At 40.6% G+C, this 14,763-nt stretch overlaps 1 protein-coding gene across 12 annotated transcripts in view; it reads left to right on the top strand.

The window, feature by feature from the left end:
* The window catches only part of Grk4 (G protein-coupled receptor kinase 4), a 95,056-nt gene that overhangs the window by 12,709 nt on the left and 67,584 nt on the right, over positions 1-14,763 (top strand). For 9 of the 12 annotated variants that reach the window (XR_003955582.1, XR_003955585.1, XR_003955584.1 and 6 more), the window contains exons 3-4: positions 1,576-1,688; positions 3,152-3,226. Coding sequence is in view for 6 of the 12 variants with exons in the window: in XM_017320670.2 (XP_017176159.1) it covers positions 1,576-1,688; positions 3,152-3,226 (188 nt within the window). In the remaining 6 variants the exon portion in view is untranslated. Of the gene's footprint in view, positions 1-4; positions 1,977-3,151; positions 3,227-14,763 lie in introns of all 12 variants that reach the window. The other 3 variants (XM_030254136.1, XM_030254135.1, XM_030254137.1) reach the window with 3 other exon arrangements.

A 14,763-nucleotide genomic window follows, 5' to 3' on the forward strand; every position in this document is an offset into this window, starting at 1 on the left:
AAAGCTGGAACATCAGAGCTTTATTCAGAACAATATCACTAAGGTAAGGAGAGGCTGAGATAAGATATTTTCTGTGGAAAAGAAAAAACAAGCAAATAACTATAAAAGGGAAAGTTTAAAATCACAAATTATAAAGAAGAACAAACACAAATAATCATAATTATTTTAAATTTTGTTTGCAAGTATAAAAAGTATCAAGAATCAGGATGGAGAGGGTTTTTTTTTAAAATTCTTATTTAGTACATTGCTGCATAAGCAGTTTAGTCTAGAAACTAGGGTAGGTGCAGTAGTAGAAAGTTCCTTTTATGCTCCTGCATTCCTTGAGGATGGTCTCCCATAGGGCTTATCTATCTCCTATATATTTCATTTTGGAGAAGAATACTCTTATTTCCAGTTAAGTTTTACAAAGCCTTACACGTTCTAAGTGTCTTTGGCTCTGCCTGTTGGTTGGTCGATTGGTTGTTTGCTTGTTTTTTTATTTTGGGAGAGGATCTCATTATGTAACCCAGGCTGGCCTTGACTGTGTAGTCCTCCTGCCTCAACCTCCAGAATGGGGAGATTATACGCATGTGCCACTGCAGTCAGTTCTGCCTGTTTTGTTTGTTGTATGTATGTATGTATGTATATTTGTATGTATGTATGTATGTATGTATGTATATTTGTATGTATGTATGTATGTATATTTGTATGTATGTATGTATGTATATTTGTGTGTGCATGTGTCTTTACATATTTGTATATGTGCATGTGGAAGCTAGACAGCAATATTAGGTATCTTCCTTGATCAATCTCCATTTTAGGTTTTTTGAGACAGTCTCTCACTGAGTGTACTGGCTAGTTTTGTGTCAACTTGACACAGCTGGAATTATCACAGAGAAAGGAGTTTCAGTTGAAGAAACGCTTCCATGAGATCCAGCTGTAAGGCATTTTCTCAATTAGTGGTCAAGGGGGAAAGGCCCCTTGTGGGTGGTGCCATCTCTGGGCTGGTAGTCTTGGTTCTATAAGAGAGCAGGCTGAGCAAGCCAGGGGAGGCAAGCCAGTAAAGAACATCCCTCCATGGCCTCTGCATCAGCTCCTGCTCCCTGCCTTCCTTGAGTTCCAGTCCTGACTTCTTTGGTGATGAACAGCAGTATGGAAGTGTAAGCTGAATAAACGCTTTCCTCCCCAACTGCTTCTTTGTCATGATGTTTGTGCAGGAATAGAAACCCTGCTAAGACACTGAGTTTGGAGCTTGACACTTCAGTTAGACTATCTGGCCAGTGAACCCCTGGAATCTGTCTGTTTTAACCTGGGATTAACCCATCATGCCCAGGTTATTATGTGGGTGCTGGGTATATAAAATCATATCCTCATGCTTGTGTAGTAAGCACTTTACCAACTCACATCTCTCCCAGCCCCTGCTTGTGTTTTTTAAATGTGTGATAACGCAATTTAAACTAGTAAACAGAACAGTAGTTTAAAAATAATAATACAAATACTATTTTTCACTTTCATTTTATTAAGTGAAAACAATGTAGATTCAGAACAACATTTAGTGGGTAGTAACTCCTATGTTTGTTTTTCCCTTTTACCCAGAAAAGGATTTTAGCAGTCTTTGCGACAAACAGCCAATTGGAAGACTTCTTTTTAGACAATTCTGTGATACAAAACCAGATCTAAAAAGGTGCATTGAATTCTTGGATGCAGTGGTGAGTGATTCATCTCAGGACTGTGCTGTGCAATTTTATACTTTTGAATATTAAAATCTGGGCCTGACAGAGTTGGTAGTTGTCTTGATGTTATATTTCCCTCCTCCTCTCCTCTCCTTTGATTTTTGAGATAGGGTCTCACTTTGTAACCCACACTAGCCTGGACCTCACTTTATAGGCCAGGGCTCTCACAATGTAGCCTTGCCTGGCCTTGAACTTGTAGCAGTCCTTCTGCCACCAGCTCCTGATTGCAGTGGTTACAGACATGCACAACCTTCCTGGCTCCTGGTGAGTAATTTTTTTTTAATTTATTATATGTAAGTACACTGTAGCTGTCTTCAGACACTCCAGAAGAGGGCGTCAGATCTCGTTACGGATGGTTGTGAGCCACCATGTAGTTGCTGGGATTTGAACTCGGGACCTTTGGAAGAGCAGTCGGGTGCTCTTACCCACTGAGCCATCTCACCAGCCCAAGTAATTTTTTAATATGAAAAAGCAGCAAGAGATGAGTACTGCTCTTCACCTGGCTTTCACCTTTAAAAACTATTTTATTTTAAATGTGAATACCTGCATGTTTATGTGGATGTATGCCATATGTGTGTCTGATGCCCTTGGTGGCCAGAAGATGGTTCCTCTGGAACTGGAGTTACAGGTTATTTTTAGCTACCATGTGGGTTCTGAAAACTGAACCTGGGTCCTCAGAAAGAAGAGCAAATGTGCTTAATTGCTGAACCATTTCTTTAGCCCTGCTTTCTCCTTTTTTTTCTCTTTTTAAGATTTATATATTTATTTATATAAGTACACTGTAGCTGTAGAGATGGTTGTGAGCCTTCATGTGGTTGTTGGGAATTGAAGTTGTTGGTTTTTTTTTTTTTTTAAGGACCTCTGCTCACTCTGCTTGGCCCTGCTCGCTCTGGCCTAAAGATTTATTTATTATTATACATAAGGACACTGTAGCTGACTTCAGACGCACCAGAAGAGGGCATCAGATCTTATTACAGGTGGTTGTGAGCTACCATGTGGTTGCTGGGATTTGAACTCAGGACCTTCCAAAGAGCAGTCAGTGCTCTTACCCGCTGAGCCATCTTGCCAGCCCCTCTCCTTGTTTTTATGCAGCCAGGGATTCCAGCTTGTGGGATGGTACCATCCATGTTTAGCATAGGTCTTTCTTACTTGGTTTATCCTTTCTGAGAACACCTTCATAGAAACATCTAGAGATATATTTCCATGGTGGGTCTAAATCCAGTCAAATTGACAATGGAGATTAACTCACCTACCCTCATTGACATTTTTACCCCAGTATTGTTCTTACATTCTCGGAGAACTATTTAAATTTAATCCATAGAACTGCTCTCTGGTTCTGAGTGTATATGAGTTTATAGGTCAGATAATTTAAAGCATTATGAAACACTGTTGTACATAGCATAACTAAACTTCGTCTTTTTCCTAATCTCTCCAACCAGGCAGAGTACGAAGTTACCATTGAAGAGGAACAAAGAGAATTTGGACTAGCCATCTTCAGTAGATTCTTCAAAGAGGTATGCTTTCTCATCTCCTCCTTCTCCTCTTCTTTCCCCTCCTCCTCCTTCTTCCCCCTCCTCTTTCCTCCTCTCTTCCCCTCTCCCTCTTCTTTCCTCCTGCTCCCTCGCCTCTCTCTCCCCTCTCTTCCTCTCCCCCTTTCCCTCTCTTCCTCTCCCCCCTTCCCTCTCCTCCTCCCCCCATTCCTTCTCCTCCTCCCCCCATTCCTTCTCCTCCTTCACTTTTTGGATAAAATATGACATGTATTAAAGTCTTTAATTTTTTTACAACTGTTTCTCTTTTGTGTTTTTGTTTATATTGAGAAAAAAAACCTCTTAGAAAATTGATTCAAAGAATTTAATTCTGTTTCCTGAAGCAGAACATAAGTTGAGGAATTTTATTTGCCTAATCTGAACTAAAAATAACATATTTCCTAAAAGTTTTTATAAGTCTTAGTTTTTGTTGTTGTTGTTGGTTTTTTTTTGTTGTTGTTGTTTTTTGTTTTTGTTTTTGTTTTGTTTTTTGTTTTTTTGAGACAGGGTTTCCTCTGTGTAGCCCTGGCTGTTCTGGAACTCATTTTGTAGACCAGGCTGGCCTCAAACTCAGAAATCCTCCTGCCTCTGCCTCCTGCATGCTGGGATTAAAGGCATGCGCCACCACGCCCAGCTAAGTCTTAGTTTTTATTTCTTCTTAAAAAACAAATCCATTCTTTCGTCTTAGCTCCAAACTTTGTCTCTGCAACTCCTTTCATGGGTATTTTGTTCCCTATTCTAAGGAGGAATGAAGTATCCACCTATTGGTCTTCCCTCTTCTTGATTTTCTTGTGTTTTGCAAATTGTATCTTGGGTGCTCTATGTTTCTGGGCTAATATCCACATATCAGTGAGTACATATCAAGTGACTTCTTTTGTGATTAGGTTACCTTACTAAGGATGATATCCTCCAGATACATTTGTCCAAGAATTTCATAAATCCATTGTTTTTAATAGCCGAGTAGTACTCCATTGTGTAAATGGTCTGCAACCCTATAGGTGGAACAACAATATGAGCTAACCAATACCCCCAGAGCTCGTATCTCTAGCTGCACATGTAGCAGAAGATGGCCTAGTTGGCTGTCACTGGGAAGAGAGGCCCCTTGGTCTAGCAAACTTTATATGCCCTAGTACAGGGGAATGCCAAGGCCAAGAAGCGGGAGTGGGTGGGTAGGGGAGCAGGGTGGAGGGAGGGTATAGGGAACTTTCAGGATAGCACTTGAAATGTATATAAAGAAAATATCTAATAAACAATAAATAAATAAAAAAAAACAAATCCATTTATTTCTTTCTTTCTATTTTGAGTTATCCACACCCACATAGACAGGGATTTCTCTACGCAGCACTGGCTGGCCTGGAGCTTTCTATGATTGCAGGCTGGCCTCAGACTCACATATATTTACCTGTCTTAAGGACTGCTGAGATTGAGGGCATGTGCCACTATGCCTAGCCAAATCCTTTCTGCTTTACTGTCTATATTTCAGGAACTCTGCTTATACATTTCTCTTGATCATATTACAATGGTTCTCTAGTTTTCTGAGGTGGCATGTTTGTCTGTGCACTGCGTGTGTGCCTGGTGACCTCAGAGGTCAGGAGAGGGCATCAGGTCCCCTGAGACTGAAATTACAGACAGTTCCAAGCTGCCACCTGTGTGCTGGGAATTGAACCTGTGTCCTCTGGAAAGCAGCAAATGAGTGCTCTTAACTGCTGAGCCATCTCTCCAGCCTGTTTTTGTTTCTCTTACTAATTTATCACCATATTAATACAACTAGAGTCAAAGACATGACATGGGATTCAGGGTATGTCCTAACATGTTACATTGTCCATTTGCCTCAAAGAAAGGAATTTTCATGGAGAAAAGACAAGAAAGGGTTTTAATCAAAATAGACATTTGAAGAAGACATAAATTAAGCATTTCAGGCCATCTGTGTAATAGTATGAGTTTAAATAGAGGAAGAACTGGGACAGGCACCAAGGGGCAAGAGGAATGTATAATGAAGTCATGCTATGGTCTGGCTGGCTGACCATTGTCTCAATTCTGGTATTGTAAAATAGCTTCGGACAAATTCTTACCACCTGAGAGGATATTCTGTCTCTAGTCCTATTTAGGGGTGGAGTGTCATTTTTTGTTTTTAATCATAGGGTGATATGTCAGAGAGGCTTTGCTATTTCTAGAATCCAGGTGACTGCAGGTTTAGGACAGTGTTTAGCTCTTTCTGGATCCTTTCTTTTTTTTTGTTTTTTTGTTTTGTTTTGTTTTTTGGTTTTTTGTTTGTTTGTTTGTTTGTTTGTTTTTTCGAGACAGGGTTTCTCTGTGTAGCCCTGGCTGTCCTGGAACTCACTTTGTAGTCCAGGCTGGCCTCGAACTCAGAAATCCGCCTGCCTCTGCCTCCTGTGCTGGGATTAAAGGCGTGCGCCACCACGGCCCGGCTCAGGATCCTTTCTGGGAACTAGACATTGGAAAAGTTATTGGTAGAATACTTTTTGCTTTCAGTGTTTTAAGAGGTCCGATGAGGCAAGCTAGGTTTCAATGACTAACATGTCAGTGTGTAGAGTTAAAATCTGAAACAAAATAAAAAGTTATAAAATGAAGAAAAGAATGTCAAGCCTTTATCCACTGTTAGTTATCTTTTGTATTGAGGAGGTTTTTTTTCCTCTTTCTTTCTTTCTCTCTCTCTCTCTGTCTCTCTCTCTCTCTCTCTCTTTCTTTCTTTCTTTCTTTCTTTCTTTCTTTCTTTCTTTCTTTCTAGATATTTTCTTTATATACATTTCAAATGCTATCCCAAAAGTTCCTTATACCCTCCCCTCACCCTGCTCCTCTACCCACCCACTCCCGTTTCTTGGCCCTGGCATTCCCCTGTACTGGGGCATATAAAGTTTGCAATACCCCTGGGCATGGTGGTGCACGCCTTTAATCCCAGCACTTGGAAGGCACAGGTGGATTTCTGAGTTCGAGGCCAGCCAGTTCTACAAAGTGAGTTCCAGGACAGCCAGGGTTATACAGAGAAACCCTGTCTCAAAAAAAAACCAACCAACCAAAAAAAAAAAGTTTGCAATACCAAGGGGCCTCTCTTCCCAGTGATAGCTGACTAGGCCATCTTCTGCTACATATGCAGCTAGAGACACAAGCTCTGGGGGTACTGGGTAGTTCATATTGTTGTTCCACCTATAGGGTTGCAGATCCCTTAGCTCCTTGGGTGCTTTCTCTAGCTTCTCCATTGAGGACCCTGTGTTCCATCTTATAGATGACTGTGAGCATCCACTTCTGTATTTGCCAGGCACTGGCATAAGGAGTTTTTTTCTAATTAATTTATTTCTTTTTACACTCCATATTTTATTCCCCTCCCCCCATCCACCCTCAGACTGCTCCATATTCCACACCTCCTCCCCATGCCCCTGTCTCCAAATGGATGGCCCCACCCTCCCCACCCCACCTGACCTCTAAACTCCCAGGGGCCTCCAGTCTCTTGAGGGTTAGGTGTATCATCTCTGAATGAACACAGATCCGGACATCCTCTACTGTATGTGTGTTGGGGCCTCATATCAGCTGGTGGATGCTCTGTTTGGTGGTCCAGTGTTTGAGAGATCTCGGGGATCCAGGTTAATTGAGACTGCTGGTCCTGCTACAGCATCACCCTTCTCCTCAGCTTATTTCAACCTTCCCTAATTAAACAACAGGGTACGTTGGTTGGATGCAAATATCTGCATCTGACTCTTTCATTTGCTTCTTGGGTCTTCCGGAGTGTGGTCATGCTAGGTCCCTTTTTGTAAGCGCTCCATAGCCTCAGTAATGTCAGGCCTTGGGACCTCCCCTTGAGCTGGATCCCACTTTAGGCCTGTCACTGAACCTTCTTTTCCTCAGGCTCCTTTCCATTTCCATCTCTGTAATTCTTTCAAACAGGAACAATTATGGGTCAGAGTTGTGGCTGTGGGATGGCCCCCCTCTCCCTCATTTGATGCCCCGTCTTCCTGCTGGAGGTGGGCTCTAAATATTTTTTCTTTGGTTTTGTTTTTTAATTTTTGGGTACATCTTTAATTCCAGCACTTGGGGGGCCAAGCAAGCAGATCTCTGTGAGTTTGAGACCAGTTTAATATTCATAGAAGTTCCAGCCAGGTGACCCAGGAAACCCTGTTTCAAAAGCAACAAAAAGAGAAAAGATAAAAAGATATACAAAGTTTAAAGATAATATTAGAGAAGGGCAAAAAGAAAGTGTAGGAAGGGGTAAGTCCATGATCTCTTCCAGTGGTTCTCAAGCTATGGTTGGCAATCCCTGGAGAGTCAACTCATCTTTTCACAGGAGTCACCTAAGACCCTCAGAAATATCAGATATTACATTACATTACATAAAAGTTTCAAACTTACACTTATGAAGTAGCAATGAAAATAATTTTATGGTTGGGGTCAACATTTGTGGAACTGTATTAAAGGGTTGAAAGCATTAGGAGGGTTGAGAACCACTGCTGTAGACAGACATTAATCCATTCAAGAGAGCTCTGTACTCATGTTCTTAAAGAACCTAGATCCCAATATTAATGTCAATAAAATCTCAACATGAGTTTTGGAGAAATGATATACTCAAACTACAGCATTAAAAGACATTTGTCAACTTCATCTTTTTTCCTTTTTCTTTTCATGTGTGTCTGTGTTAAGTATACATTGTATGTATTTGCTTGAGTGTAAGTGCACATGTTTGTATGTGCATGTAGAGGCTTGCGGTTAATGTTAGGAATCTTCCTTGATCTTCCACCTTTTAAAAACATTAATTTATTTTTAATTTTTTTTTGAGATTTTATTTTTGTTTTATGTGTATGGTTTGTTTGTCTGCATGTTTGCCTGAACACCATGTGCAGCTGGGCCCAAGGAGGCTGAGAAAAGTTGTACGATCCCTTAGAACTAGAACTGTAGATGGTTGTGAGTTGCCCTGTGGATGTTAGGAACCGAGCCTGTCACTGAGCCATTTCTACAGCCCCTTATTATTTTTTTATTATATATGTGTATATGAGTGTTTTGCCTGCATGTATGTCTGTGCACAACTTGTATGCAGTGCCCCCACAGAAGCTAGAAGAGGGTATCAGATCCCCTGAACAGATGGTTGTGAATTGCCATGTGGGTGCTAAAATTGAACGCTCTGGATGAGTAGCTATTGCTCTTAACCACAGAGCCATCCGTACAGCCCTCTTCTTTGTTTGCTTCTTTGCTTTTATTTTTGAGTCTCACTGTGCAGCCCTGGCTGTCTGGAACTGTGTAGACTAGGTTGGCCTCAAGCCCACAGAGATCTATTTACCTCTGCCTACCAAGTGATGGGATTAAAGTTGTATAGCACTACAGGGCTGGAGTGATGGCTCAGTGGTTAAGAGCACTGACTGTTCTTCCAGAGGTCTTGAGTTCAATTCCCAGCAACCACACTATCTCACAAACATCTGTAATAAGATCTGATGCCCTCTTCTGGTGTGTCTGAAAAGACAGCTACAGTGTACAGATTTACAAAAGAAAAAAGAAAAAAAATGTGTGTGCCACCATATCTGGATATTTTCAAGTTATTTATTATTATGTATGTGCATGGTGTGTGTGTGTGTGTGTGTGTGTGTGTGTGTGTGTGGACCAGGGCACGCATGCAATGGCATATTATGGCATAGGACATAGGACATAGAGGTCATAGGACAGCTCTATGTAGCTAGTTACCCTACCATTATTTAGGGTCCAGGGATCAAACTCAGGTTGCCAGGCTTGTACAGTAAGTATCTTTACCCAGCGAACCCTCTTGTTGGCCAGTCTGTGATCATAGAAAGCTCCAGGGCAGCCAGTGCTGCATAGAGAAAGATCCCTATGTGGATATGGATAACTCTAATTAAAATAAAATAGAAATAAATAGTAATAATAACCTTTTATTTCTGAGGCATTATCTCTTAAACAAAATGATAACTTGTTATCCTACCATATAGGGTTCCCAAATACTAAATTTAAGCCAATTTTCCTTTTTATAACTATGTAGAACAACTAAAGACTAAGTAGGTTATTTTTCTGGGGTTACAAAACTAGTTAAGTATGCTAAATCAAATTAGTATAATATACAATACTGGTAGAATAAAGTTGTAAAATAGGACAGAAATGGATAATCTATATCCTTTTATAATAAAAGCATTGAACAATCTAGGATGTTTGTTGGCTGGTTGGTTTTTTGAGACAGTGTTTCTCTGTGTAGCCCTGGCTGTAGTGAAACTCACTTTGCAGATCAGGCTGGCATTGAACTCATAGAGATCAGCCTGCCTCTGTCTCCCAAGTGTTAGAATTAAAGGCATGCACCACCTGCTAGCCAATTGGATTGGAAGAGAACTTGTTCAGCTTGATACAGGGCATCTGCAGATAAACAGGCAACATCACATTTAAATGTGAAAGATTACATATTCTCTCTAAGATTAGGAACAAGACAAGATAGTGTCTTTTTGCTTCATTTATTGAGTTCCTCCGTGTTGGTTCTAGCCATGGCAGTTAGGTAGGAAAATGAAGTAGAAATAGGAGCTTGGAGGGATGGTTCAGCAATTAAGAGCATTGGTACTATTTTAGAGCCACCTGGTTTGGATTCCCAGCACCCACACAGTGGCTTACAACTATCTGTCACTCCAGTTATAGAAGTTATAGAAGAGACTCCAATATTCCCTTCTGGTCTCTAAGGGCACCAGGAACACAGTGGTGCATAGGCATATGCTGACAAATCACCTATATACATACAAATTAATAATTTAAAAAAGGAGGAAAGGTTCCTCCAGGTTTCTGTCTGCTCTGGGAGCAAATCCTGTGCCATAGCACTCCATACCCAAATACCTTCAGGAGAGAGCTGGTCTCCCTGGAGTGCAGATACACCTGTGAGCACAGGTAAGACCAACACTTCTACTCAAATTCCTGGCCCAAGAGGGACGCACCCAAAGCCATCAGACTGCAAGAACCAAGGAACAGCAAGGGACAGGATCCTTCTGGTTTCTGTTTCCATCTTAGAGCTGACCCTGTGACACAGCTCTCCATACCCAAGTTCCTCCTGGAGAGAACTGGTCTCCCAGGAGTACTGACACACAGGCTTGCAGGAGGGACAAGCCACAGTCAGAGACAACAAGACCAGCTAACACCAGAGATAACCACATGGCAAGAGGCAAGGGCAAGCACATAAGCAAAAGAAACCAAGGCTATTTGGCATCATCAGAACCCAGTTCTCCCACCACAGTGAGCCCTGGATATGCCAACATACTGGAAAAGCAAGACTCTGATTTAAAAATCACATCTCATGATGATGATAGAGGACTTTAAGAAGGACATAAGTAACTCCCTTAAAGGAATACAGAATAGGTAAACAGGTAGAATCCCTTAAAGAAGAAACACAAAAATTCCTTAAAGAATTACAAGAAAACACAACCAAACAGGTGAAGGAATTGAACAAAACCATCCAGGATCTAAAAATGGAAATAGAAACAATACAGAAATCACAAAGGGAGACAACACTGGAAATAGAAAACCTATGAAATAAATGAGTTATAGATGCAAACATCACCAACAGAATACAAGAGATAGAAGAGAGAATATCAGGTGCAGAAAATACTATAGAAAACATTGACACAACAGTGAAAGAAAATGCAAAATGCAAAAAGCTCCTAATAAAACATCCAGAAGATCCAAGACACAATAAGACCAAACCTAAGGATAATAGGTAAAGAAGAGAGTGAAGATTCCCAACTTGAAGGGCTAGTAAATATTTTCAACAAAATTATAGAAGAAAACTTCCCTAACCTATAGAAAGAGATCCCATGAATACTGAAGAAGCCTATAGAACTCCAAATAGACTGGACCAGAAAAGAAATTCCTTCCATCATATAATAGTCAAAATACTAAATGCACAAAATGAATATTAAAAGCAGTAAGGAAAAAAGGTCAGGTAACATATAAAGGCAGACTTATCAGAATGACACCAGATTTCTCAACAAAGACTATGAAAGCTAGAAGATCCTGGGCAGATGTCATACAGACCCTAAGAGAACACAAATGCCAGCCCAAGCTACTATACTCAATAAAACTCAACTGCCATAGATGGAGAAACCAAGATATTCTATGATGAAACCAAATTTACACAGTATCTCACCACAAATCCAGCCTTACAAAGGATAAGAGATCAAGAGGATACAAATTAGTAAAGAAGAAATAAAGGTATCACTATTTGCAGATTATATGATAGTATACATAAGCGTCCCCAAAAATTCTACCAGAGAACTTTTCCAGCTGATAAACAACTTCAGCAAAGTGGCCAGATATAAAATTAAATCAGTAGCTTTCCTTTATACAAAGGATAAACAGGCTGAGAAAGAAATTAGGGAAACAATTCCCTTCACAATAGCCACAAATAGTATAAAATGTCTTGGGATAACTCTAACCAAACAAGTGAAAGACCTGTATGACAATAAGTTCAAGTCTCTCAAGAAAGAAAATGGAGAGATCTCTCATACTGAAGGATTGGCAGGATTAGCATAGTAAAAATGGCCATCCTACCAAAGGCAATCTATAGATTCAATGCAATCCCTATCAAAATCCCAACAAAATTATTCAAAGATATCAAAAGAGCAATTCTCAAATTCATCTGTAAAGGCAAAAAACCCAAAATAGGGAAAACAGTTCTTAACAATAAAAGAACAGCTGGGGGAATCACCATCCCTGAACTCAAGCTTTACTACAGAGCAATGATGATAAAAACGGCATGGTATTGGTTTGTTGATCAATGGAATAGAATTGAAGACCCAGAAATAAAACCACACACAGTCACTTGATCTTTTACAAAGATGCCAAAAATATAAAATGGAAAAAAGAAAGCAGCTTGGTGCTGGTCTAACTGGCTGTATGTAGAAGAATGAAAATAAACCCATTTTTGTCATCTTCTACAAAACTCAACTCCAAGTGGATCAAGGACCTCAACAAAAAACTAGATACACTGAATCTAATAGAAGAGAAAGTGGGAAAGAGTCTTGAACTTGTTGGCACAGGGGGAAATTTCCTAAACAGAACTTCAATGGCTCACGCTCTAAGATCAACAATTGATAAATGGGACCTCATGAAACTGGAAAGCTTCTGTAAGGCAAAGGACATACTCGAAAAGATAAATCGGCAACCTACAGATTGGGCAAAAATCTTCACTAACCCCATATCTGATAGAGGGCTAATATCCAAAATATATAAAGAACTCAAGAAGTTAATCACCAAAAAACCAAACAACCCAATCAAAAAATGGGGTATCGAACCAAACTGAGAATTCACAACTGAGGAATCTGGAATGGCTAAGACACACCTAAAGAAGTGTTCAAAGTCCTTAGTGATCAGAGCAATACAAATCAAAACGACCTGAGATTCTACCTTACACCAATCAGAATGGCTAAGATAAAAACCTCAGGCAACAGCACATGTTGGTGAGGATGTGGGAAAAGGGGAACACTCCTCCATTGCTTCTGGGATTGCAAACTGTTACAACAACTCTGGAAATCAATCTCGAGGTTCCTCAGAAAATTGGAAGTAGATCTACCTGAAGACCCAGCAATACCATTCTTAGGAATATACCCACAAGGTGCCCCACCATGCCACAGGGGCACATGTTCCACTATGTTCATAGCAGCCTTGTTTGTGATAGCCAGAAGCTGGAAACAACCCAGATGTCCCACAACAGAAGAATGGATACAGAAAATGTGGTTCATTTGCACAATGGAGTACTACTCAGCTATTAAGAATGAGGACATCCTGAGTTTTGCAGGCAAAAGAATGGAACTAGAAAATATCATCCTGAGTGAGGTAATTCATACCCAAAAGGACATGTATGGTATGTACTCACTAATAAGTGGATACTAGCCAAACAAACAAACAAAACAAAACCATAAAACAAACCCAAGATGCAGTCCACAGAACTCAAAAAGCTCAACAAGCTGAAGTGCCCAAGTGAGGACACCTCAATCTCACTTGGGAGAGAGAAGAAAGCAATCACAAGTTGGGGGCGGAGGGGGGGTACCTGGGAGGAAAAGTGGACAGGGGTTCGGGGAGTGTGGGGAGGTGGTGGTGAGAGAGGAACCTGATCTGATATTGGGTGAGGGAAAAGAAATGAAGCCCTGAGGGCTAGCAGAAAGAATATAAACAGGCAACCTCAGAAAATAGGAGATTGGGACAGTAGGGAGAGAGAATTTATAGAACCCACCTCCAGCAGGAAGACAGGGCATCAAGTGAGGGATGGGGTTGCCAACCCACAGTCAAAACTCTCACCCATAATTGTTTCTGTCTGAAAGAATTACAGGGATAGAAATGGAGAGGAGCCTGAAGAAAAGAAGGCCCAGCAACAGGTCCAAGGGGAAGTCCCAAGGTCTGACACTGTTACTGAGGCTGTGGAGTGCTCACAAAAAGGGATCTATCATGACTGGTTCTGAAAGACCCAAGAAGTAGCTGAAAGAGTCAGATGCAGATATTTGCACCCAACCAATGGACAGAAGCAGCTGACCCCTGTTGTTGTCTTAGGGAAAGATTGAAAGAAGCTGTGGAGGAAGGCCACCTTGTAGGAGGACCAGCAGTGTCAATTAATCTGGACCCCCAAGATCTCTCAAACACTGGACAACCAAACAGACAGCATCCACCACCTGATATGAGGCCCCCAACACACATACAGTAGAGGATGTCTAGGTTTGTGTTCATTCAGAGATGATGCACCTAACCCTCATGACACTCTCCAGCCCTGAGGAGTTTAGAGGTCAGGTGGGGTGGGGGGTGGGAGGGACAGGGAATGGAATATGGAGTGTAACAAATGAATCTAAAAAAAGAAAAAGAAAAAGAAAACTTCCGTAACCTAAAGAAAGAGATGCCCATAAACATGCAAGAGGCTTACATAACTCCAAATAGATTGGACCAGAAAAGAAATTCCTCCTGTCACATAATAGTCAAAACACCAAATGCACAAAACAAGAAAGAATATTAAAAGCAGTAAGGGAAAAAGGTCAAGTAACCTATAAAGGCAGACCTATCAGAATTAACCAGACTTCTCACCAGAGACTATGAGAGCCAGAAGATACTGGGCAGATGTTATATAGATCCTATGAGAACACAAATGCCAGTCTAGCAAAACTCTCAATTACCATAAAAAGAGAAACCAATATATTCCATGGGAAAACCAAATTTACACAATATCTTTCCACAAATCCAGCCCTACAAAGGATAATGAATAGAAAACCCAATATAAGGAGGGAATCTACACCGTAGGAAAAAGCAAGAAAGTAATAATTTTTCAACAAACCCAAAAGAATATAGCCACACAAACATAAAAATAACATCAAAAATAACAGGAAGCATCACTATTACTTAATATCTCTTAACATCAATGGACTTAATTCCCCAATAAAAAGACATAAACAAACAGGCTGGATACATAAACAAGGCCCAACATTTTGCTGCATACAGGAAATCCACCTCAGTGTCAAAGACAGACACTGCCTTAGTGTAAAGGGCTGGAAAACAATTTTCCAAGC

The sequence above is a fragment of the Mus musculus genome, chromosome 5 (assembly GCF_000001635.26).
Source record: "Mus musculus strain C57BL/6J chromosome 5, GRCm38.p6 C57BL/6J".
NCBI lineage: Eukaryota > Metazoa > Chordata > Mammalia > Rodentia > Muridae > Mus > Mus musculus.